Here is a 27,001-nt window from a genome sequence, read left to right on the forward strand (position 1 = left end):
ACATGTCCTAATATATTGACCTTGAGTTAAGACTGCAGTTGTGGAATATCCAAAAGTTATTAGCACTCAGTTTAGACTGAGTCTGAGATGTCCTAAAGAGACCACCGTACAGAGAAAAAAAAACCTCTTTAGATTCAGTTAACAACATGATCTTCCCTCTGGCGCCATCTACAGGACAAAACCCCACAGGCAAAAAGTTTCTCTGCAGATTTCATCCACCCAACAATCGAGTTTCCTTATTGGACTGATACCTGCGATTCTCCGTGTGCTGCCAAAACAGTGAAGTAAAATGAAATCACTTTTAGAAACACATTACAAACCCTTTTACATTTTTTATTCATCATTTAAAGACAGAATAAACAAACAAAACTCAACTCTTTACTGAACATTTCATAAAGTTTTTAATTTAGGTATTTTAATCGGCATTGAACTTCAAATGTAATCAATTGAAAATGTAGAATTATTTTGGTGGTGCTCTCCAGCCTCCGTAAACTCCTGCAGTACATTCAGAGATAAAACATGTCACAGTTCTGTATCACTGGCCACCACATACTGTTGAAGTCTATACATTCATTTCTTCATATACATCATCCATTGATAAAAATATTACAGTGTGAACATGTATATGTAAACTGATAGACGCTGAATGAAAACACAGAGCTGTTGTGTCGTCAGGGACATGACAACGATGGTTCTGCCTCGCGTCGCATTTCATGACAGACTTTCACTTAAAACCAGAGCCCTGAGTCATCACGCTGCGTTCACTTCACCTGGGAAAAATCGAATCACTTCACAGTTAAAAACATTCTCACAGACTCATCGATCTGCTCCTGCTCAGCTGCTTCACTGCAACACAAACCAACATCACAATGATCACATGCAGCTCCACACAGAGGCTGCTGTTGTGTGGTTAGCTGTAGTTTAAATCTGGGCTGAAACCCCACTGACTGATGTGTCCCATGAAGCTGTGGTTTAAACTGCACCTGGGTAGAGCTGAAACAATGAATTCATATATAATATTTTAATAACTGATCAGTTGTTGTGGCTGTTTTTCTACATAATTATAAATTTTACACCTTTGGTTTTGGGACAGTTCAGCCTGACATAGGAAACTGAGATGGACGTTTTATAAACCAAACTATTAATGGAGAAAAAACTGGCAGATGAATGGATAATTAATTGTTAGTATCAAAAAATACCTTAAGAGTTGAAATGAAACCTTCTGCAGAGCTGCTTTAATTAGGGTTTCAGGTCAGAGCCCAGTGTGACGACAGATTCCTACAACTCAATCAAATAACACCAGCATGGCTTAACTTCATTTCTGACTACAGAAACATTGATGAGATAATTCAGCAGCACAAGTCTAGCACCTGAAGATGGACAGGTGAGTCCTGGATGTGTTCAAACACCAGTGAGAACTACAGAGTTTATTAGGGCTTGATATCAGATGATTCAGATAAAAAGAGAAATGTTGTGTGACGCTCTTCTAACAATTTAACTTTAAACACATTTACCACTTATTAAACAAGATTTATTTTTCTTGGCAAATGCAAAACAACTAAAAGATGACACATCTATACTTTTGAGGATGACAAAATATGCAAAACAATTAAGAATAATAAAAGCCTGCCGCACATTATTATTCTGCACATTTTAAAGACTGAACAGCAGCTTTTATCTACTGTCCTTTAACTTAAAGTAACAACAGACGTTTACTGAGACAAGGTGCAAAAGTAAACATCAATCTTTTTTTACAAATGAAAATCTCGATTAATTTGATGATGTTGATCTGAAAGAATATATGCAACAGACTTTTGATGCTGCAGGAGACTGTAAAGAGACTGTAATTACTGTAGGGACAAAATGGTCTCTGATGTGATGAACATTTGTATTAAGAGACAGATTTTTGTGATTATCTAAAGTCCAGTCATGCTGTGTTAGAGGTGCTAAGATGAATACATTGATCAGTCGATTGATAGAAAATTAACAAAAACGTGAGGATTTTATCAGTGTAAACTGAAATCTTCAGGATTTTAAAGCCAATGCTTTTGAAAAAAAAAAAAAGAAGCCATTTAAAGTCGTCAATTCAGGCTCTGAAAAACCGTGAGGGACATTTTTCACTTTTTTTTTCGAATTGACAAATTGATCAGCAGATTAATTGATAGTAAAATAAGCAGCTCTACACTGGTATTTCTAAAATCTGTTCTCAGTGGTTCATGGTCTTCCTTCCACTAAATCTGAGGAGGCAACCTGCTCACATGTTTGGTTTAGCTGCAGAAATCAGGTCCAACTGATCCAGTTTAGCTGAACTGCCACAAAGCCTGTCAGACACCTGGTGACACAACAACAGGCTCAGTGTTTATTTATCTAAATTAAAGTATTATTCCTGACACTCTGTTTCCAGAATTTGTAACAAACCTCAGTCTCATATTCCATCTAAAAAAAGCTGAAGCGTGTCTGAGCGACTGTGAACATGGTTTCTCAGTCAGAAGCTCAGATCTACAGTTTTTCCAGTAGGAAGTGAATGCAGCATTATTGTAACCACTCACATTAAAGAAAATAACTGACCGACCTCGGACACGCCCCTTAGTGTCTGTCGTCCTAACAGTGACCTCCTTGACCAAACAGTGCGATTAGTATTATGATGCTAGTCGTTGTCATGGTAACTTTATTATCTCTGACAGGAAACGAGGAGGAGGAGGAGGATCTGGTGCGGTTCCTGTCGGTCTGCAGTGGGAGTGACTTAGCTGAGGATTTTGTGGTAGGGGTGAAGGGGGAGAGAGGAGGTGAACGCTCTGATGTCGGAGATGAGTGTGGTGTCCTGGAGCGACGGCGAGGAGGCGGACAGGAAGGTCAGCTCGCTGACTTCACCGTAGGCCGAGGAGGGGGGGGGGTTGTCGGGGCTGTCCGTGCTGCAGCCGTTGTTCTGCTCCGGTGGGTCGTTCTCCTCCACCCCGAAACCAACCACCTGAGCAGAGACAGGAAACACGTGTGTTAAAGTGTCTGACACTCACATCTGTGTGGAGCTGTTTTCATTCATGATGAATTTTAAAACAAATGGTTTGGTCATTTTTATTTATTACTTCGGAGCTGAAGATGTGGGACATTTAAATTCTTAAAAAAATTTTAAAAAAAAAATCTTTCTTGTTAATTTTTTACTTTTAAGCTCAAACATGTTTTATCTGTATTTGTTTATTTTAATAGTTTGTCATTTTATTTTATATAATTTTATTGTTATATACTTTAGTCTGTTTAATTTTGCTTTAAGTGGCCTGATTTAATTTTCATTGAGCTGAATTTTTATCTTGTTTTTTTCCATTTTACTTATTATCATTATGATTACTGTGCATCACATTCAAAGAATTTAGTTTTAACATGTTAAAGCACAATTATGTTTGCATATCGTAAATTCATTTTGTAGATAATTTTCACAGTTAATCAACAAAATTTCAGTAAATGGTAAAAAAAAGATTTCTGAGTTCAAAGCGACATTTTCAAAAGTCTCGTTTTCTCCGACCAACAGTAAAAAAAAAAAATCTCCAGTTTAGATAAAAAACAGACAGAAGAGGATGATCAGCAGTTTTTCTTCATCATACAATGTAAACCACTGTTTTACTCAAAGCTGAGTTTTCTCACTGTTCTTCCATGAAGAAAGTTATAAAATAATAAATATGTTAAATGGAGCTGAAATGATCAAATAGAAACTACTGAGATAATCAGTTCACTGTTAAAGTTATTTTTTTTTGTATTAGACTGAATATCTGTTTGGCTTCAGGAAACATTTTTCGCAACAGATCAAACAATGAATTGATGATAATTAAAAATAAACCTTGACTTCCTCCCTCATAGTAAACAGTAACACTGACTTCTGGTTCAATCTACCTGAAGACACACAAACGTACATGAACACTGAGCTTCCTGCTGCTGGTGTCTCTGTGCTCCAAGAACCAGGAGACCAGCTCCTCCTGAGTGAAGTGCTTCAGAGCCTCGATCTGCAACAGAGACCACAGCGGGTTAGAACCTCAGACCAGGACCAGGATCACAGACCAGAGACCTGCAGCTGGTAGCAGCACCTACAGTTTCTCTTCAAAGTTTGCTTTGTGTTTTAAACATCACACAAACTAGTTTTCTCACACAGATTAGTTGTTTGTTACCTGCTAGGTGTGATTCTAATCTTGAAGTTGTGTCTCACCTCCTTGTTGAGCCGGTTGAAGACGTACTGCTGTGTGACGACCTCAAACCAGTTGCGGTCCACTTCCTCTCCTAGATGAGCGTCCTCGCACTCCTTCAGCTTGATGAGAGCTGTCACCTGGGTCCTGAAGGCATCCTCGCTCAGACCTGACAGACGCTCGCCGAAACTGACCAGGAACTCCTCGATCTTCGCCTCCACGAACTCCGTGCTACAAAGAGGAGAAGAAGAAGAAGAGGACATTTTTACCTGCTCAGCTGTGGCGCAGGGATCCTCTCTGCAGCTGCACAGAAACAAACCAGAGACAGTAGAGAAACCGAGACGCTTCATTTCTGTTTATTTTCTGTGTCTGTGTGGCGAGAGTTTCTCCACCTCCCCGCCCCTTGAGGAGTCTATTCATTCCAATGGGCGAAGTCAACGAGTTCACAGATTATCACATAGTCTTTTTCCCTCCACAGTCACCAAAATAAATATTGGACCCAGTTTTCTCGGGCCACTCGTCTTCAGAACATTCCGACATCAAAATGACATTTTTCAGATCAACAGATCAGGAGAAAATTTACTTTATTGGAGACCTGCCTCTGTCTCAGTGCCATACTCTCGTGAGATCTGTCAACTGGCGACATCGTTTGCCGACCGATATCCAAATGTTTAGATGGACCAGAGTTATTTTTGGATTGACTTACTTCTATGTGAAACCATGGATTAAACTTGAAAAATAAATAAAACTTGTTTCATTCTTTAACAATTGCTAAAACAGAGTATTAGCCTATTAAATTGACGTGACTTTGTACTTGGCTGATCAGATCACATGATCAGATGTATCTGTGTTGTATCATCTGTTGTTGTATTCTTTTGGCGGGGACAAGTAATCCATCAGTGAGTGTTAAAATGCCCGAGCTTTGTGCAGCAACAGGCTGTAATAACAAGAAAAACGGATCTGTCTTTTCTTTCCCAAGGGCTGCAGAGAGGTGAGTCTAGACAGGGAGAGATTTTAATATTAGCTACTGTAACATTTCATGCCAGTTGCCCTGGCATGAGGGAGGGGTTGGGGGACAACACCCACTTAGGAGACCGGAACTGTGTCCCATTTCATACCATTGGTGCTGCGTGTAATGTGGTATCTTCTGTATAGAGGATCTTTGAACAAACACAGAGGTCGTCTCACCTGAACTTGGTGGCCTGTGTTTCCACGGTGACAGAGAACCCCAGCACCCCTGACGTGTTCCTGCAGGTTGGATACACCTGGTACCTGGAGGTCACGTGATCAGAGAGAGGCTTCTTTATAGAACATCATCTGCTCATGAGGTTTTATAATTAAACATTGATCATTACTGATCTATAGTTCACAGATCAATAACACTCACCCCAGAGTCTCCTTTGTCCTGAGGAAGTCGAAGCACGGCTCCTCCATGTGCATCTGTGAACAAAGGCGGAAGTCGATTAATGTCTTGACTTGTTGCAGCTGCAGCTACAATATATTATATTGTCCTGTTATTGTATTGACTTGGTTTGATTGTAAGACTCACAACCGAGAGTTGTTGTGTTAGTGGTTTTAGTATCATTTATGTATTTTTATATGGACTTTATATATATATACATATATATATATATATATATATATATATATATATATATATATATGTGTGTGTGTGTGTGCTTTTTATGTTACAGATTCATTATATATTCAATATAACAGAGATCATCTTTTTACATTTGAATCGTGTTTTGCTCTTTCCTTGATTTAAACTTCACCTCCTCTTTGTTTCAGCTGCCTTTTATTTGTTTGTACATAACAACTCACTTCTTTTGTGTTGCACCTGAACGTCCAGCTGTTTCTGGGGGAGCCCAGAGCTGTTTGATATCTGTTAGTGAACTTTGACCTATCAGGGATATTAATTCTTACTCTCTTTTCACTTAGAAAACACTTTGTGCTTAAACATGAAAATTGCTTTATAAGTAAAAAGGTAAAACAATAATCTTCCTCCTCTTTAAAAACTACTTTGCAGTTACATTAAATGATCTTTGCTGCTGACGTTTCAAATCTCCTGCTTGTTGTCTCTGGAAATGAAGGTTTATATTTTAGGACAAGACATTAATGTGTTTACAACATCTTGCAGAGACTTAATGTTGCCACGTTAACAAGTTGCCTCAAGCTTGTTCTCAGTGATTCGGCAGTAAAAGTGTTTCATTATAACCTACAGGAATTTCTGACACCTCGTGCAGCTGCAGAGGAAAAACAGTGGAGGACTGATGAATGAATGAATGCATGCGTGTTGAAAGCCTCACAGTGTTTTTCTGTCACCAGTGTTGGTGTAAACACTCACCACCATCAGCTCCATCAGGGCGTGCTCTCTGAGGTTCTTCAGCCCCGACTGCAACACGGACACATTCAAGAGTTACGCAACAACACAGATTAAAGTAAACGTAGCTACAGGTGGAGGAAGACGAGAGGAGACACAGGATGGAGGAAGTTCTATTGTCCATTTCAATGTTTTATTCTAATTTAAAATGTTGGAGAAGTTGTTGCTGCTGAACTAGGAATTACATGTTTTTCTGCTTTAAGAGGACTGGTCTCTGTTGTTTTGTTTGTAGCACTAAAAACATTTTAAAATGAATGAAATTCTGTTGTTCATCACTGAACTGGTGTTGGAGCAGGAGCTGATCTCTGGAGATCTTAAACAATCTGAATGTCCAGAGCTCGTAATGAGAAACAAAGTGAACTGATCCTTTAGAAACTTTATAGATGGAGAGAATAAAGAGGAAATGTAGTTTTTAATGTTGTAGTTTTTCAGTTGTGGTTCAAAGGTCACCGTGGTGAATTTGTGTCATGCCTTTGTAGTACCTGGTAGTAGACGGTGACCTCAGAGTTGGCGTCTCCCTTGTTGAGTGATTTGACTTTACACAGGAGATTTTTCTCAGGCAGTTCCACCACCCGGAACAAGACAGGGACCTCTGCAGACAGAGGCTGGAACTGCAGCTTCCTGCAGAGACACAGAGAGGACTGTTAATCACACACTGGCTTGAAATGAAACCAGTTTGGCTCCGTGGATGAGGACGTGTCTCTAAACTCATTAGTTTATAAGTTCAGCTAATTTCAAATATATAAATGCTGGATCGTGATATTTTCTCCATCACGTATCTTTTATCAGTAATGCAAATGATGATTTGTTTCTTCTGAGTTCTTTACTGTTAAGTTTCAGATATTAAAGATGTTTTCCTCAGTGTTGGCTGCTTTCTGGCTCTTTGCATATGATTACACATTGTCACCTTGTACTGGAAGGCAAAAGGGAAGCTCTTATTGTGAAGGGGCTGGAAGTAGTTACAAATATTGTCACAAATAAAATGGTTGTTGATTAACTTCAGAAATGTGAACTTGTGTTGTTGAAATGTAAAGCTTTAATAAAATGTAGAAATCAAGTTTTATTAAAAAAAAAAAAAAAAAACTTAGTTAAATTTTAAGTTTTTAAGGATTTAACCTCCTAGGACCTGGCGTCCACATATGTGGACCTCACATTTTGGGTTCTCTAGACCACAATACTAACTTTTTCTCAACAAGGGCCTGGTGACCACATATGAGGATATTATACTGCCACTCAGTAATCAAAATTTAAAACTAATGTCCTCATATGTGGACATCATTTTTCTCAGGTCCCAATCAGCCTAAATAGCAAAGAGAAATTAAAAATGCACGCCATGCAAGAGTTCGGGTCTTAGGAGGTTAAGAATGTGAATGTTTATTTTGTCACCCTGGAATAAAACCTCCAACCTCCAGCATCAAACACTTAAGACAGTGTAATGGAAAAATGAAGAGGATACTCACTCAGTGAAGTACTGCAGGAACTCCTTGGACTCCTGTTGGAGGAATCAACACATCAGATTACAACTGCACTTCAAACTGTTTATTTTAACAACTGGGAACATTTTACATCAAACGTCTGAATCACAGACCTTCAGTGAGAGAGAAGAGTTAGTTCTGTTTGTATCCGTGCTCCAGACAGAGCTGAATATTCACTGTCTGTTGTTGGGTCATTTGTATACAGCAGCTTCTCTTTGTTGTGGCTGCTGAGCGTCACCTCAGTGAGTTCATAGCTGTGGGGTTTCATCTGAGGGGGTTTCGATCACCACAGCTCATGTAACACTACAGTAACTACATGCAGAATTGGTGTTAAGGTGCAGCTTTCATCCATCACATGTGTCTATCTGAACAACCTGCTGTCGGCCGACACGTCTGACCTGCCACCAGCTGAAACCTCAAACTACACATAAAGACATTTATTATCTTTCACCATCAGGAAGGAGCATAACCCTGATGACTGAGTAAACACATCAGACAACACACTGAACCTCTGCTCAGTAACCAATTTCACACCATAAACCCTTTCACTCACCAGTCTTCTTCTGAGGAAGGGTACAGGTAACACAGGTCCCTGGCCAGTACCAAACTGCACTGCTACTGGGGCGCTACACTCTTCTTCTTCTATTTATTTACTGGTGTGTCTCCCAAGGTTAACACACAACTGACAGGTGGCAAAGTTGTATATATAAAGAAATATTGATAAGAACGACAACAGCAACTGAACCTGAGGACTGAAGATAAGAGTCTTTATATTATCATATACGATAATTTTATCTGTTCATTATCAACACCAACTGACCCAGACTGGAACCAACCTGGTCCAAATGAGCCAGACTGTCCCACAACAAAGAGTGAACCCAGTCACGTTGTGATGACAGGAAATGGCTGTAGTTACTGTCAGAGCTGTCTTCCTTCAGCATATAGCACATTAGAAACAAACGACACGTGTACGTCCATCATTTGTACCATGTCATTCTTTTCTAAATGTCTTTTTTTCATACCTCCTTTTTATAAACGGATTTGAGTATCAGGCAGGTTCACCACAACTTTTTACTTTGAGTTATTTGGATTGGTTTGGTTTCTCTGTTTTGTATTTTATGTATTATTTATTTACTTATTTATTTTTAGTATTTTATTTATTTTTTGTTGGATGACTATAATTTGATTTATTTCATTGGTCCTCAATTGCTTCTCTGTTATCTATGTTAACACACACATAGATTAGATTAGGTTAGGTTAGGTTAGAATTGAGTCTTACAGAAGGTTTGGATGGAAAAGACCAATAAGTCATCACATTGTTTGAATGGATAATGAAATGAAACAATAAAAAAAGAGAAAAAAACTGCTGTTTTAGCTGTTTCACAGTAGAAATTATTCCAACATAAACATTCTTTTTGGCCCAATCATGATTTAAGTTAAATTATTCTAAACTTCCTGTTGAGTTCATTTTTTCTCTGCAGTATCTTTTCTTGAGTTGGTTTGTTTTCTACGTGATGAATGTCAGTGTGTCGCACCGTGCTGGTGAAGTTTCCCTGCACCAGCCCCTCAGTGTACAGCTCCGCCTTCAGCCCCGTGACGAAAGTCATGAGGTCATCAACAGTCAGACCCTTCATGACGGCCTGATACTTCTGAATGACCGACCAGCGACAGTGCTCCAGGATCAACAGACGCACATCTCTACAGAGAGAGAGAGAGAGAGAGAGAGAGAGAGAGAGACAGAGAGAGAGAGAGATGTAAAGAACTGGTTCAGGCTTGTGAGAGATACATTTATCACATTGGTCAGCACAAAACTTGTTTAGGTTCTTGCCATAAGTCAGTTAGATAATCAGCAGATGGTTAGTTTAGCTTAGCTTAGCACACAGACTGCACTTTAGACAGAACCAGCTGTCAAAAGACAACAAAATCTACCAACCTGCATCTCCCCATCAGTGATTAACATGTTATATCTTGTTTGTTTTAATCTTTTTTAAGAGTAAAAAATCTAATCTACCGTTCTTCAGGGGGGATTTGCACCAGATTATTTCAAGACAAAGTAAATAAGCCTGTTTCCAAAACTCCAGAAACTCTTCAGGCAAAAAAAGTAGTGAGGATTAAAAATGAGTGACTGAGCTGGATCTCTGACACACAGGATTTGCCAGGTTTACTGAGGACTTTAGCTGCCTTGCTCAAAAACCCCTGGGGAGTGGCAGTTCTGGGAAGGGAACAGTTTTTTTGTTAGTTGTGTATCAGAGTGGAGCCAGACTCCACAAAGATGAGTGTGTTTGTGTTTGCAGGTGGTGAGACGTACTTGCCCAGGCGCTCAGGTTTGATGAGGATGTTGAAGTAGGTTTTCTTCAGCTGCTCTGAGAACATGGTGAAGACGCCCGGCTCCGCGCTGAAGTCGGTCAGGTGATCCACGATCAGCCTCAACAGCAGCTGGGACGCCACAGAGGAGGGAAGTCAGTGCGGTTGTGCAGATACGTGTTTATCTGGTGGTTTGACCCAGTAACCCTGAGCTGTGTGTGATTTCAAACCATTATCATTCATCACTGGTTAAAGCCTCAGACCGATGTCTCTGGTTTTCTTCTCTCCTCTGCTGTTTTTTCATCACATTCTGCAGATTTACTGTTTTAGTTAGAAACATAAGAGTTGAGGTCACTGAAGCCTCTGTGAAAAACCTCAGCCATTTACATAAAGGTTGCTGGAGGTCAAAGGGAACAAATGACCACAGGCCCAAGGCCCAGGGGGTACCATGCAGAGGTCTATATTTAACCCTTAATTGAGATCGAGAACAGCCCCACCAATACAGGATTTCTAAGGCTTATACTAATATGGACATTTGAGAGTTAAAAAAAGCCTAAAAGGACCTCATCAATACATCTGCAGTGAACCAATATCAGATGCTCTCTCCTCCAACATCATCATACCCCTCCACGAGTCTCCTCACCGGCAGCTTGTGGTTGAAGCCCTTCAGTCGGATCACAAGGCCGTGCTCTCCGGCCACCAGCTTGTACTCGAGCTGAGCCACGTCGGCCTCGTAGGCCGGCTCTGCCAGGTTGTGGGCCAAGATGTTGACGAAGAGGTCGAACAGAACCAGACTGGAGAGGAACAACACGGTGAGACACAACAGCTGCAGAGAGTGAGACCTGTACAATCAGCTGTGTCGTGTCATCAAATATCATCTTAAAATGTGGGTAATTTAATGGGCTACTTTCACTTTTAACATCAAACTACTGTACTAGCCAGTTACATGTGTGTCATGGGTCTCTTACTTCTCAGGGCTCCTCTGAATCATGGGGGAGATCAAGTTGAAACGAATATAAGCTGAAACACAAAAAGACGTGAAATGCTAAATTCACATTTCTTAAATAAATCCCAATTTGAAATAGATACTGGCCTGTTCAGCACCGAAGCTCTATTATGTTCCCACTGACTTCAAGATTCAAACCACAGACTTTGATTTCATTAAATCATTTCCAAAAAATTCACTCGGAGAAATTTGTTCAACTAGAATTTGAATGCATCTGATCAATGTTTGGACATGAGAGTAAAGACTAAGTCACACATTAGCTGTTTTCATCATTAACTAAAATCAGTATTATCTTACATTAGCTTTATAAATCATAGGACTCAGTGGAAGAATCACAACAGTGATAATTATACATAATTAATCAGACCTATGAAACTGATTGGCTGTTATTTTTGGAGAAAGTATAATGATTTGAATTGTCCACCAGGTGGAACTATTTGATCTGCTGAGTCCAGAGCAGCAGCAGAGACAGATTCATGTGAACAGTGAAGTGGATCCTGGTTTGGCTCCTGATCCCTGAACAGTTGATAATGAGGCATTAACTTCATCCTCTACGTTACTGGTGTCTAAGATTGTGGAGACGAAGATAATGATCTCATCTCATCATATTGTTTTGTCTAAGTGAAAAACTACGACACAACTTCAGCTGAGGAAGACTGCAAGACAAACCGAGGCAAGAAACCTGGATCAGGTCTTTGCGTGCCACAGCATCCTGATGTACTACAACTTGCTTATTCCGGATTCTGGAAACCAGGATATGAAGTTTACATACATGAACAAATAACCAGGACGCTGGATGATGTTTAACTTGAAAAGGTCCACGTGTGCTATGATGGATTTTACATTAAAGTTTCTACCTGTTATTAGCTCGTCACACAGAAAGAGAAAAATTAAAACATTAGCTCTGATGCTTATAGAGAAAATTTAAATTAACAGCCAGTGCTCCCAGTAGCTGATGGTGCAGTAGATGGAGTAGTACTGTTTTCACTGGACAGGTCCTCGACCAATCAGATAGCACACGGATGACCTGACGGCGGCTCTCACCTTTGGGGATCTTAAACTTGTTGTCCTTCTTGTACCACAGACAGCCGCGCTCGTTGTTCACTATCCTGACAGGAAACTCTGTGTCTGGACAGTCCGACACTTTCAGAGTGAAATCCGTTGCTGTAGCAGGAAACAGAAGGAAAACAAAAGATCAAATCAGGTGATTTAACACCTTCACATTACCTTATCGACATCTTATACCTCTACACAGACTGATGGAGGGAGGTGACACATGCTCAGTCTTCACGCTCTGACACAAACCCTCAGATTCTTTACACAGAACATATAAAACATGATTCCACTGTGTTTGAACTGACCGATGTACTTGTTCTCAGCAGGGAGGTGGAGTTCAGGGTGGAGCTCGAAGTCTCCTGTCCAACGCTGAGCCCACTCCTCTGGGATATCTGACGACACCAAAGAAACACATTCAGGTTTAAAGACGCAAGTGAGTCAACTGTGTGTACACGCTCTTGTTTGTCTATGTTTGTGAGGACCAATTCATGTTACAGACAGTGAGGACATTTCTTCTTCACTTTGGACTGAAGCTTAATATCACTGTTTGAGGGTTAAGACTTGGTTTGAGATTCAGGTTACAATCAGATTAAGTCCTCACAGGTAAAGAGGTGAAAATGTGTGTTTGTTTATGCGTGTGTGTGTCGCACCCTCCATGCTGTAGCAGGTACCGAACCATTTCTCTCTGAGTGGACATCGACCTTCGTTTTCTGGTGACAGCAGCAGCAGGTTTGCTCTGTCTGGAGTCAGCAGGGACAGAGCAGCACTGATCACCTGTGTGCGCACAAAAAAGGAGTATAATAAAATAAAAAATCTCATCATGAGGCCATGAGATGTATCTGAGAGCTTTGGAGCTTGTGTTGAGAGTTTGTGGCCAAACTGACTCAAGCTTCAGATCAAAGTAATGTTTTCAGGGTTCCCGGTGATCGAAACGTCTCCATATCAAGATGATTACACTCTCTCTGTCACCCTCTAAATAAGGTACAAAAACTGAACCAGAAATGTAATAAAAAACCCCACAAAAGAACAACTACATTTCTCCCACTATTCTGATGTTTCAGAGCTGATGTGAACATTGGTTTTAAGATCTCCAGTCAGATCGCTGTTTAATCATGAAACCACAGATTCTCAAACGGAGGCTTTGTCTGAAATCCCCGTCCCTCACTCAATCACCCACTCATTCATTCATTCACTTACTTCTCTTGATAGAACAGACTGACAGCAGTTTACAGTAACTACAACATTTCAGATACTACTAAATCCAAATTTGTTAGTCATCTCTGAAAGTTGCAGTCACAACAGTTGTTTCATATCTATAAAATGACTCAAGAGTTTCATTGATTCAGTAACAGAAACAGTTTTGATTCACTGTGGAATATTTTAAATTTACACTCAGACACTGAGTGTAAATGTCATGTTGTGTGAAACTGATTCTGATCAGATCTGGATCCGTGGTCCTGGTTACCTCTGGGTCGTACTCAAACATGAGCTGGTCCCCAGTCAGGAAATCCTCTTTGGGAAACAGCTGCATGTTCTCACAGATGTTCTCCACAAACTCGATAGGATCCGTCTGTCACAGACCAGAGACAAGGACAGAACATCAGATGGAGCAAGGCACTGCCAGAGTTTGAGGTTCAATTCCCTCACACTCCTTAAAAGGAGTGTGACTAAAAGCTGCTGGTTCTAAGTTTATCCGTTTTATGATCTGTGCTGCTGATCTTATGTTCTGTATTCATACTTCCAGTGCTGTTAATTTATTGTGGTCTGCAAAACATCAGGATAAATAAAGAATATCTTGATATATGATCTCTGGACAAAAAAGCTTCAATCCAAGAATCAGAATCAGGTTTGTTGCTAAGTAGATTTTCAAGTATGAGGAATTTTGATTTGGTGATGTGGTTCATAGCAATAAACACAGAAGAAGAAAAAATATAAAGAAAGATAAAGCAAAGCAAGTACTTCTGATCAGATACATTAAATATAAATAGAAAAATTTAACAATAAAATATTTAGTGTTTGTATCCTGATGGTTCATCTCATTTAATTTAAACTCTATTATTTGTATCCTTCTCGTCATTATCATTGTATCATTGACGACTGATTAATCATCACCCGTTTCATCATCACAGAACACATCACATGAAGCTGGTTAATTTCAGTGTTTGCACAAATCAACCTTTGATTGTTGATCACCTGCTCACAGAGCTGTGAGACAGTGTGTGTCTGTGAACTGGTTTTCAGTGTGTGTGTGTGGCAATACCTGCTCCTGATAGTGGAACTCATTGGCTTCTATCTTCTGAATTTCCTCGTAGATCCTGAAAGAAAGATGTCTGTCAAAATAAGCCTTTTATATTCAAAACGGGACAAAAACGTACAAATATCAGTTACTCTAAACTGCAGTTACACAATAAATTCAAAGAGCAATTCTTTCCTGATGTTCTCACTGAATTAATGTGGAGGAAATTTGATGTACAAAAGAAGTTTTGTGCACCACAGTAACATCTGGACTCAGTTTTCTTCTTCTCAAATTTCTAATGTTTTTTTTTTACACAGCTTGTGCTGCAGAATGAGAGGAAAGGTTGTCACCGTTACTGTGGTGCAATCTTAAATCCTTGATATGGGTGTTTTTGTGGAGCCTGACCTCTGCTGGGGGCCCAGAGTCTGGAGCATCTTCAGGTACTGGAACACAAAATCTACAACCTGCACAAAGAAAATAATGATGTGTGTGAGTGGTTATGAATCAAAAACATCAACTGTTTCTTCTTATTCATATTTGTTAGTGGCTCAAAGTTAAAGCCAGCAGTACCATCATGCCTGAAAGTTGAAGTACTCGTCCATGACCACTAGATGTTCCCTTTAAAAATCCAATCATTGATCCATTCAGGACACATTAAAAACAAATTATTTTGTTGGGAAACAAACCTACAGGTTTATTCCAACTAATCTGAATCACAGTTTAAAGACTGACATCGTACTTCAGCTCTGACCTGCTGTCGTTGTGCAAGTTTTCCTGTGCAATGAGGGACCTCACTTCAGTTTGAACTCAAAATGTCAAAGAAAAAAATAGTGAAAAATATCCAACCCAGTTTGTCAAAGAGTTCCTTGTCATGTCTTATATAATATATCATTATTATTATATAATATATATAATATAAAATATCTTGTTTTGTCTGATCAACAGTCAAAAAATATTAAATTATATAAAACAGAGAAAAGCAGGAAATCTGAATATATGAGTATCTGAAAACAGTGATAAAACTGACCTACAGTAAATGATTGATTATTAAAACAGTTGTGATTAGTGTTTCTGATTTTAGACTACTTCCAGGTATATATATATCCAGTGTGTGTGTGTGTGTGTGTGTGTGTCTGTTGACCTGGTAGAAGTTCTGGTAGCCCTGGTCGGTGAGGGTGATGGAGATGGAGAAGATGGAGTAGGTGGTGTTTTGATCGAAGCCCGTCTCACTGTTTCCTCCAAACAGAGCCAGAGCCCAGCACCTACACACACACACACACACACACACACACACACACACACACACACACAGTATGTACCACAAGTCTCCTGCACTTATTTCCTACTTCTTGGTTTTACTTCTGTAGTTGGTTTATGACTCACTTCTTGCGAAGCAGAGACAGGATGCTGCCGGTTCCTTCGTGTCCGATCAGCCAGGAGATGTAGTGAAGAGGCTTCACTCTGACAGGAAACACACACACACTCAGTGAAGCCTAATGTTACAGAGATGATGTCACAGGGCAGGTAGACGTCGGACTCTTCTGTACATCAGCTTAACTATGATACATCACAACACAACACAGATTTGACACAATTTCTTCAAATTAAGAGCCTGAATAAAGAAATCCAAAAACTACGGTTTCACTGTTTATGAGGCTTTTCTGTTCAGACAGGTTTTTTTTTTTTAAATATACACACTCACTGAGCACTTCATAAGGAACACCTGTACACCTGTTGCTTCATGCAGTTATCCAATCAACCAATCAGGTGGCAGCAAAACGCAAAAATGAATTCATTGCTCACTATAGAGTGAACTGAAGTGTCTGTTGTTATTTATTAGTATTATTGATATTTGGTATAAGTATTATTATTTCCCCTTTAAGAATTAACAGTATATATGATAACACCATTACCTATGGGTATAACTGTTATTATTTTCACAGTTACAATTAACAGTCATCAGTAATCATCAGAGCCCAGTTCTGTTGGAAGTTTCTTCCTGTTAAAGGGAGTTTTTCTTCCCCCCTGTCACCAAGTGCTGCTCTTTGGAGGAACTGTTGGGTTTCTCTCTATAATAAAGTAAGGTCTCGACCTTACCCTGTAAAGTGCCATGAGATAATGTATATCATGATTTGGCGCTAAACAAATGAAATAAAACTGAATTGAATTTTTATTTCTACAGTAGGATTTAACATCAGATCCAGTGAGTAACAATAATTATTATTTTTTTTTTTTTTTCATGCAGCAACCTCTGCTAGAAAAATCAAACACACACTTTGACTCACCTGTAGTGTTTTCCCTGTGGTGGTACGGCCCAGCTGATGGTCAGAGCATGAACCTTCCTCACAGGGACCACTGCAATACACACACAGATAATATGAGTAAAGATCAAATAACCCTTTTAGCTCTGCAAACATAACTGTATAAAATGAAGAGTTAATCAAACTTGATTGTGAACACAATGTTGAGTTTGTTCATTCTTCTAAGTCTAAATAAATTCAGTCTAAAGCCTCATGGTGTGATGTACACGTTTAAATGTATGCATGCCATGGGCACGACTGATTACAACACTACTAATACTACTTCTACTACCACACAGCTCATACTAGAGTTTTGAGGCTGATACTGATACAGATATTTGTAAAGTGAGAATAATTTTATAAGAATATATTGGTTGATGTTTTTGTGACATTTAACAATGTAAAATAACAATCTTCATTCAGATCCCATAGATTTTTATTTTTTACATACAGATTGGAAAAAAAAATCAGATGGCCAGTGGTCTCTGGTGTGGGTTTGGCATTTCCTGTTATATCTGTAGAAAGCCAACAGCAGCCGAGCTCCGAACAATAATAAATATTATCATAATAATTAGAGTCAATATTCAGAGCAGTGTCTGACCTCTGTAGAGTTTGTTGAAGGCTGGAGTGTCAAACGGCTGCTGGAGGTGAAAGAAGTCGGGTCGAGGGTCACCACTGAAAAAACAAACAGACAAAACATGTTACAACACAAATCAGATTTTATTTTTATACCTGATGATGTCTTTATTCTTCTGTAATATCGTTGTTATTGATCACATACACTATGTACTGACAGTGACCATTTGAATACAAGTGTTTAATGCTAACAGGAACTGGTAGAAGGTGTGTGTAGATAGATTTTAGACTAGATAGAACATCACAGTTCAGTGCTACTGTGTCAACACAATCAGCTTCACTTTAACAAAGACCAGAGTCACACTGACTGACTGAATGAGTAGGTGTCTGTGTGTTAAGTCGTCTTACTTGTTGGGAACTTTGATGAAGATCTCTCTCACCCACTGCTCCAGAGTGTCCAGTGTCTCTACAAAATAAAAGCAGCCTGCTGACATTTCCCATTCACAACATGCTAAGGCTAGCTGTGCTTTAAGTTCAATCCTTATGTTAGAATATTAACATCATCACAACAGTGTCACCATCCGTTCATGGGGTGATGGGCTGTTCTCTACTGCTGCCCCTGCCCACCCTCCAGAACTCTGTCCAAAAACACATTTGTGACTCCACCAACCTGTCCTCACTCAAAATCGGCTTTTAATGTCTGATTTATCTCTGCTATTTAATGTACTTTTAGTGTGTTTTTTTATTATTTAGGATTTTCAATATTATATTTGATTATGAATTATTTCCCTGTTTTTCAGTCCAAAACACAAAGATATTGAGGTGTGATTGTTTCATCAGAAGCAGTTTCGCAGGCCAGTAGTGAACTTTCAAACTCGACTATCAAGCCAAACTTCAGACTTGTTTTGGGGGTCACATTAACATTGTCTTGTATGACTTCTTAAATAAGCTGCAGTAAAAGAAAAAAAAACTGTTAAGACAAGGCAGACATCTTTGGTTCATTCTGTACCTTTGGACTGAACAGCGAGCGTCATGTAATGAGCAGAGTAATATCTCCTCCAGAAGTCCCTGAGCCGCTGGTACGTGTTGATCTGTTTCTCTCTGGGCTCGTGTTTTAATGTCTGAGCGTTACCTGATGACAACAACCAAACATCTGTTAAATACCGCAGATAATCAGATAAACAGTAACATCATAACATAAAAAATGAAGACACTGTGGCTGCAAGGTCCTTCAAAATTAAAATTTAAAATTGAAAACATATACAAAACCATTTAGAATAGAAATTAAGAACCATTTCATTACTGGTAAACGATGGAAAATCAAAAGGGATCAGTTGGATGAGCATTTATGACTAAAAAGTGACTAACAAGGCATTGGAAAACTTTCTTCATAAATGTTTCTAAGGCTATTTTTTAAGACTTAGAAGATAGAAAAGAAAATTTCAAATTTCAAAACAATTCAAAACCTTTAGGTTAGGATTAGGTTGGATTTGTAAACTCATTGAAATTTGTTTTCATAACTCATGTCTGTGTTGTCTTCCAGGATACCAATCAGGAAATGCTTTCAAAATAACATGAAAGGTTCATGGACATGTTTTACAAAGGGGCAAAATAAACACCAGCTCGTGTGCGTGTGCATGTGCGTGTGCGTGTGTTGGTCTTACCCCAGCAGAATTTGCTCATGGGGTGTCCAGGTTTAGCCAGGCTCCCAAACAGCATCTCCTTACGATGCGAGTCAGACGGCCTCGCCAGCTGGTACTCTGACCACACGGAGACAGGAAGTTAGAAAAGAGCCACGACAGAGGTAAAAAGAGAGGACACGGAGGTGTGTGGTTTGTGTCAGTGACCACTCACCGCTGTCCACAGCTTCCACCTCTCTGTCAATGGCGTCCTCAATCATCAGCGGACATATGAAGAACTGAGCCCACCTGAAACACACAATGGTTTAATCCCCACTGACTGGATGTTGTTGTCATGGAAACAGAAACCATTCAATCAGCAAGAATTTTGATAACTAATTAATAATTTTAGTCATTTTTCATTCAAACATTTTAGAAATGTACTTGTCTCCGATCCTCAATGTGAAGATTTTGTATTTTTCTCTGTTTTACGTCTCAGTGAACTCAACATCTTTAGGTTTTACACTTTGTGATGTGAAGACGTCACCTTGGACAGTATCGGGACAAATCTTTAACACCATGATGAATCTCTTGACCTTCACTTGTAATGACGACCTGACCAGCTGATGTGAACATAAATTCACCTGCATCCCCACATTCCTGCGGGACAATATCTCCAATCCACTGACTGCTAGTCTAAAAACAGCAACAGTGACAACAGGGCTACTCAGAGTGCATCAGTGGGCCTGGTGGAGAGCGGGTGAGCACTCGTTGTGATCTTTAATGAACCGGTTGACCTCCCATCAGAGTGGCAGATGGCCTGCAAAGAGCTGCTATCAACACACACAGAGGACTCTGGCCTTCATGCCTGAAAACTCATGTTCTGACAGGAAATTCCTGCGTACCGGCCTCGAGTCCAATGTCAGTCACATATGGACCTGCTGCAGCTCTGCCACAGTCGTAATAACATTTTTTTATCTAAGTATTAAAACATCAGAGAATTAAAACTAAACAAGCAGAGAAACAAGCAAATAAAGAGACACTTCTGGATCTGAAGTCAGCCTCACCTGTCGAGCGCCTCTCTGAAATACTTCCTCTGCACGTCGAACTGAAAGATGGTTCTCTCACAGTCGGTGGATGCGTTGTCGCTACCGCCGTGCTTCTTCAAGAAAGCATCAAAGCCGTTTTCTGCTGGGTATTTCTCACTGCCCATAAACACCACTGAATATCAGGTGGAGAGAAAGATAAAATAATCACTCACAGGTTAGATGCTCTGCATGCAGAGATTTAAGAAGTTGTGAGTCAGGACGCAGTGTTAAAGCTGTGAAAGTTTTCTTGTAAACAAACAAACAAATGTTTATATTCAGTGTTTCCTCAAGTGTATTTCCTTTGTCATAAAAGATTTGCAAAGCTGATGTTTTTAGTTTTATAAATCCAGCACTGTTTACATCCATTCTTACTACAGTCTTCTACTTCCCTGCCTTTGCTGAGTTTCTTGACACATTAATGCCGCCCGCAGATTGATCAATAGTATGAAACCACTGAGTAGGGTCTTCCTGCAGAACTGGAGGCTGCAGTTTCAGAACCCTAGTTTTTCACAACACTGCCACCTAAGGAAGTGGACAACAGGACCACATTTGAGTAAGAAGATGGACAAGGTTCCTTCGTGTGTCCTCCTGACAAGTGGAGATACTTGTCAGTGTTGTACACACTTGCGGGGGTCTTTCACTTTCCCTGTTATTGTTAATGTTTATTATTGTATATATATATATATAAAGTCTATAATCTTGAATGTGTCCAGAGAGTTATATAGAAATAAACCAGAAATATTTGGTTGAGATCTAGTGACTGCAAATGGCATAACATGTGATTCCACCCATATTTTATCTGGTAATTATGGTAATTACACAAACTACCCAACATGCAACTCTTAGCAACCACAAGACACAAAGCAGCATTTGGGTGGAATAAACCATTAAAACTACATAAAAATACAGTCCTGAAATTGCGGCCTTGAAATCAGCCTCCAGTACTCGTATGCACTAGATGGCGATGGCGCAAAAAGGTAGGGTCCTAGAAACTGCTGCGTCCGGTACTACAGGAACATAATACTGGAAGCCATTGACAGGTAGAGTACAGATCACAAACTTCACAGGGTTTGTTTACCTGATATCAGCACTTTATATCAAAAGTTTACATAAATGTTCATGTTTCACACAACTAACCCAGTGCAACACATTTAATATCTTCCTGGAGAGACCTTCAGAAAATATGCTCCATCATCCCCATATTTCATCAATAATCATGTCTCCCCGCCCTCCACAACGTTTTGCACACTACCTTTAAGTGTGGCCATTGGGAATCTTAGACACTTTTGATATCTGACATGGTCGGGGAACATCTTACAACCTTGTTCGGATACTTAAAACTTTTAAAACTCCGACCCACAGCTTCTTTTCAGCTTCGACTCACTGTGTTCCAGGAAGTGGGCGAGGCCAGGCAGGTCGTCGGGGTCACTGAAGCTCCCAACACTGATGCACAGAGCAGCCGCTGCCTGGAAACACACACACAAATACATACATACATTAACTTTGTGTACTCGAACCCACTCATTCATCATCCACAAGACCATGGGGGATTATTAAAGGGAATTTATAGACATTCATAGGCTAATTATTTCTAGCTATTCCACTATATCTTTTAGAAGACACTAGTTTTTAGTGATTGTTACACGGTGCATATGTTGGGGATTATTTTCAGCGGTGGATTAATACACAATTGGTGTTGAAATAAACTTCTTTTTTTTTTTATCATTTCCAAAAACAATGGAGCACTAAAGCTCAGAGGAATCAGACATATCAGGCTGGGATTTCATGACAAGATGAAAAATATCAGAGACAAAAAAAAGAGAAAACATTTAAAAATGTTGCATAAACTGACTCAGTGAAAACAGAACTGAACATAAATTTAAATATTACAGAGATTCAGTCTGGGCAAAGACATCTGACACCTCTAAATCCTAGCAACTCTTCACATCACCCACCTGCTTCTCAGAACACCTTATCTTCTTGTTCCCTGCGTTCTCCTCGTCCAGCTCATCAAAGTCGCTGTCTTGCTCTTCTTCTTCGTTGTGCTCGTCATCCTCCTCCGACCCCTCACCAGAATCCCCTTCATCTTCACCTTCCTCCTCTTCCTCATCTTCTGTTTCCCCCTTGTCCTCTTCATTTTCACTGTCTCCCTTCCCATCAGCCCGACTGAAGTCGGAGATAAGGAGAGCCCGGAGGCCGTTACTCAGCTCGATGTATCTGCAGAGAGAGGAGAGGACCGGCATCAGTATCATCTCTGTATCTCTGGCTAGAGCTAGAAGCATTAGAGATAAAACAATTAGTCCAATAATCAATTAGTCAATGCTCATAAAAATAACCAGCAATTCTCACTGACCAGGATTCTTTAAGAGATAATATCTTGTGATTTTAGACTGTTGATCAGACAAAGTAAATAATTTAAAGACATCTTGGTCATTGGGAACTTGCGATCCTCATTTTACGATATTTTCTGACTAAACAATGAACCAATTTATCAAAGAAATAATCACTAGATTAATCAATAATGAAAATAATCATTAGTTACAGCACTGTGCACTAATACTTTATCATTCCTAATATTTCATACAGATGGTACCTTTGGACGATCTGAAAATTAGATAAATGTATTGAAAGTGTAGATCGCTCATATAGATCACATCCTCAACAGATCCCACAATCAGCACAAGAATGTAGCAGAATAAATATTTATCTTTTAACTTCATGCGACATGTCTATCATCATACAGTCATTTGTTCAGAGGTAAACTGATGCCCTCCTCTTCAAGAAGCCTAACTGAACAACACCAGACAGGTTTGATACGACAGCACTCAGCACACCTTACCAATATACACTCAGTGTTAAAATGGAAGGAATGAGCTCAAAATCTGACAATTAATAAATAATTATAGTCAAGTAGAAATACGAACAAGAGACCATCTTCTGATGGGATCACAGCAGCCGCAACGGCCACACACACACAAGGTGAAAATGATACCAGCCACGCTGTCACGGCTGGTTAATTTGCTCGACTCACTTTCACAATTGCAACAAAGTTTCTTGCTTTTCTTCATGTCAAGTTAAAATGAAATTAATACTTTCTTGTTTCACTGCTGGACAAACCAAATTTGAAAACATCACTTCAAACTTGAGTATCTCGGGTTTAAAGTTTGGTCAAATAATCAACAAAACAAAACAACGAGAGTTTCCTTTTAAAACCATTTCACAAAGCTGCTGAGACACTTTTACTAAAGAGAACACCTGAGCTAAGAGAGGGTGTGGGCTTAATTAACTTAAAAACTATGTTTACAGGGATTGGTTAACAGATGACTAGTCAGTGGATTAGTGTTAATACACATAAGAGATTCAAACACAGTGAATTACACTGAATAAAGATACAAATCCTCATACTGTAACAGGCGGATTCTACATGTAGTCCAAGTGTTACCTGGAAATCCAGCAATGGCCACGAATCCAGCTTTATTTATTTAATTCAGTTCAGCCATTGTACACTTAATGTTTAATTAATACTCCTGACAGACAGCTGAGACAGTCCAAGTCGATCAGCACTCAGAGTCAGAGTGCTGCGGAGTTGTACAAACTGTCATCTCTTGTGTTAATAGATTATTTTTGACTTGTTGGTGAGCTGATGCATCTTTATTAACTTGCTACCATCAAAATATGCTTCTGAAAGTTATTTATCATTATATTATTCCAAAACACTGATCTGACAAGGTGCATTACCTGCATCAGCTGACTGACTGTGAGCCAGTCAGACTTAGGAGCCCCTTCCTTTCTGATTTGTGAAATTCTCTTAGAGGAGTTCTAAAGTTAGGCCTGACACACCTGGACCACCCACACTATTTTTAGCCTTAGGATGTGTTGTGAACATGTAACCCAGGCATTTTTTTCTCCCACCTGTATTTTTTCGGGTCACTGGGTGATTTGATGACCTCCATGTCTCCCTTGTCTTCTGCATCGACTCCTCCGCCTCCATCTCCAGCAGCCACCTGGCCCTTAACGTCCACTGATGCTGGTGGTGGCTCTCCCTGGTCTGGAGCAGATACCTGTCCTGGCATGCCACCACTGCTCACTGACTTGTTGGTCTGAGGCATTTTTTACAGAGTCCTCTGGACTTACAATGCTAGACACAAAGAAAAACATACACGCACATGAAAATACAGTGGTGTCCAACAAATTTAAGATAGACTGATTAAAGGACTAATATCTCTCTACTATCCCACCACTGCAGCTCAGCATGGAAAAGCTGTGCTTGAATTGATAAAAGAGGCTAAAAGACACTAAAAAGACTATACATTTTGAAAGATTTCCATTTCATTAGACTAACTCAGACAGCAGCATCATATTAGATATATAATATATATTTCACACAGCCAATAAGAACAAGAGTGGCTGCACAAATACCTACAGCCAGGTTCCAAAAGAATGAAGCCTGTCACAGCAATGCATTAATGATAATGATTTAATGTGAGATTCACATATATTTGCAATGTTTGCATGTCCACATATTTCTGGCCATGTAGAATGTCGATTCATGTGTATTGGTAAAGAGAGACTTTCAATAAATGTATACCGAATTCAAGAGTGTCATCTACTTAACGAGGAACTATATCGACTCATATTTTGTCGTGTATTATTTTAAAACAGAATGAAAATATTGGATTTTTTTAAATGCAGTTTGGTTCCACATTCTCGTCAGGCGAGCAAACTGCATGGAACGTTATCTGTGATATTAGCACTATGCGTCAGTGAGCAGAACATTCGTTAATATTCAGCGAATTTAACAGTTAGCTTAGCTGTCCGGAAACGCTACAAGGCTAGCAGGCTAACTGCTGAAGCTAACGTCAAAATATTCACAAATAACGCAATTGCAATACCGTTACTTTAATGACAGTCGGTGACGAAGTTAGCGGTTTAACCGGCGGGTAAGTTAGTTAACCTGGTTAGCCGTATATTAGCTTTCAGTAATCCTGTTGGTAGGAATGACACAACACCGACTGTTGGGCAGCGAGTTCTCAGCAGCAGTGGCTGAACTACGAGTCTGCGGCTGCAGGAGTGTTCAGTCAGAAGCATGAAACAGCAATTTGGTTTGTTATGTTCTGTTTTTTTAAGGATATGCTCACCTTTGTTTCTGCTGCCTTGATGCTAATGGAAGTTTGGACTGTCAGTCTCAGTGCAGTAGCCTAGCATGAGTCAGTTAGCGGCTAGCCAAAACAAAGCCTGTGATTGGCTGAAAGCAAATCAATCACAGACAAACGGGGCGTCTGATTGGTCGAAGCTGTGCAGGTTAAGGTTTGTTTGAAAAACACTGGGAGAACTCTCAGAAGTGATGATTGTAGTTCTTTAACTGATGAGATAAATTGAAATAATAAATAACGAAATACAATATATCCAGTTGTACAAACTTGGTTAAATGTTGTAATCAACCACCAATAAAATAAATAAGATAAGATATTCTTTATTAGTCCCACAGCAAAGTGGACAGTAGGCCTACAAAGAAAGAAAAAATGTAAAATTACAATATCTAGCACTTAAAAATGATAGATAATATAATAATATAATATGTACAAATAGAAAACAAACAACAAAAAAACTGCAGCAGATAGGTGATATTGCACAGTTTGTGTGTTAAATTATTGCACATGGTGATTTGTCAGTCTTTGGTGTGTCCTATAATAATAAAATCCTTACAGCATGCAAACCTTGTACAGTGAAATACAGTTTTAATCACCAACAATCAATAAACTTGATCACTTCTTCGCAGCTTTAGCTTTGATGGATGTTCTTTTATCGGAAGAATGCAATTATACATTGTCAAGTGAGAATCAAAACATGAATTGACTTGTTTATGTATTCAGAAACATGCCCTGAGTAGTGTCTGCAGATCTTCCTTTCAAGCTGCACATAGCAGATGGATGTATTAAGAGAGCAAGTTCAGCAGGTTAAATGTCAAGAGAAAAAGTTCCTAAAACACACACCACTCTGTGTGGCCTGAGAGGCAAAACCCAGCATAATACACTTGCTGCTGTATATGTATGTAGCTTATGTATAGATATGTTTTTGAAAATCCACTTTCTACATAATGTTTCCACACACATTAATGTAAGAGCAGTGCATGGTAGTGGACCTAGACTAAAGTTTCTCTGGATTAAAAGCCGGACAGTATAAGGTCACTGATCAGACAGACGTTAGTAACCAAAGTGTGACTGTTAAAGTGTAAAAGTGTGAGGGTTTTATTTTACCCTTTCTTATAATAAAACCAAACAAGAGCACTGTAACATGCTGCTCTGGATCTCACATGCAAATTCTTTCATGACAAACTGTGGACATTTGTGATCTTTGAACTTTTTGTGATCAGCAGATGAAAATAATTTTATTTTTATAATATTGATCAGTTTCATAGTTTACCATGTGATTTGTGGATAGCCAATGTGGGCAGCAGCTGTTCTTGTGTTATTACTGAATATCATATATGATGAACAGATGTGTTGACGGTTGAAATGTCAAAGCTGTGGTCCTGGTGTCACCCATGTTGAGCATCCTAACACATGAAATGCTCTGGTGGAATGATATGACCATAGACTGTATATAGAAATGACATTAAAACAATTATTAAACAACATCTAAATTCTAAGTAATCCTTGTGTTGTTATTGTCATATTGTATATCCAAAAGCTACATATAGTCTTAACAGATTTTAGGATAATTAGATTTAACTCAGCCTGACAGAGTAAGATAAAGTGGGACAGGAGATTTCCAGGTTGAGTGGCCCTG

The 27,001-nt window shown here is 39.4% G+C and overlaps 1 protein-coding gene across 2 annotated transcripts; it reads right to left on the minus strand.

Annotated features, from left to right (window-relative positions):
- Positions 1-317: 317 nt before the first annotated feature.
- nrd1b (nardilysin b (N-arginine dibasic convertase)) lies at positions 318-25,458 on the minus strand. Of its 2 annotated transcripts, none has more exons than XM_023428889.2 (31): positions 25,351-25,458; positions 24,125-24,350; positions 22,168-22,429; positions 21,597-21,678; positions 20,192-20,345; positions 19,360-19,433; positions 19,170-19,265; positions 18,515-18,637; positions 17,914-17,971; positions 17,531-17,604; positions 16,915-16,984; positions 16,013-16,090; positions 15,771-15,891; positions 15,035-15,093; positions 14,654-14,708; positions 13,859-13,963; positions 13,044-13,167; positions 12,699-12,785; positions 12,382-12,501; positions 11,300-11,351; positions 10,975-11,125; positions 10,336-10,463; positions 9,563-9,725; positions 8,013-8,044; positions 7,035-7,173; positions 6,517-6,564; positions 5,557-5,609; positions 5,358-5,441; positions 4,193-4,400; positions 3,903-3,992; positions 318-2,968 (listed from the first exon to the last, which is right to left on the minus strand). In XM_023428889.2, exons 2-31 carry the CDS (start codon positions 24,319-24,321, stop codon positions 2,744-2,746), a joined length of 3,312 nt encoding a protein of 1,103 aa, XP_023284657.1. In that variant the 5' UTR covers positions 24,322-24,350; positions 25,351-25,458; the 3' UTR covers positions 318-2,743. The 2 variants fall into 2 exon arrangements, with proteins under 2 accessions (XP_023284657.1, XP_023284658.1); XM_023428890.2 differs by lacking the exon at positions 25,351-25,458 and adding an exon at positions 25,167-25,276.
- Between the last annotated feature and the right edge of the window lie 1,543 nt (positions 25,459-27,001).

This window comes from Seriola lalandi, unplaced genomic scaffold, assembly GCF_002814215.2.
Source record: "Seriola lalandi dorsalis isolate HSWRI2012SDOR001 ecotype SW California unplaced genomic scaffold, Sedor1 jcf7180002054885, whole genome shotgun sequence".
Classification (NCBI taxonomy): domain Eukaryota; kingdom Metazoa; phylum Chordata; class Actinopteri; order Carangiformes; family Carangidae; genus Seriola; species Seriola lalandi.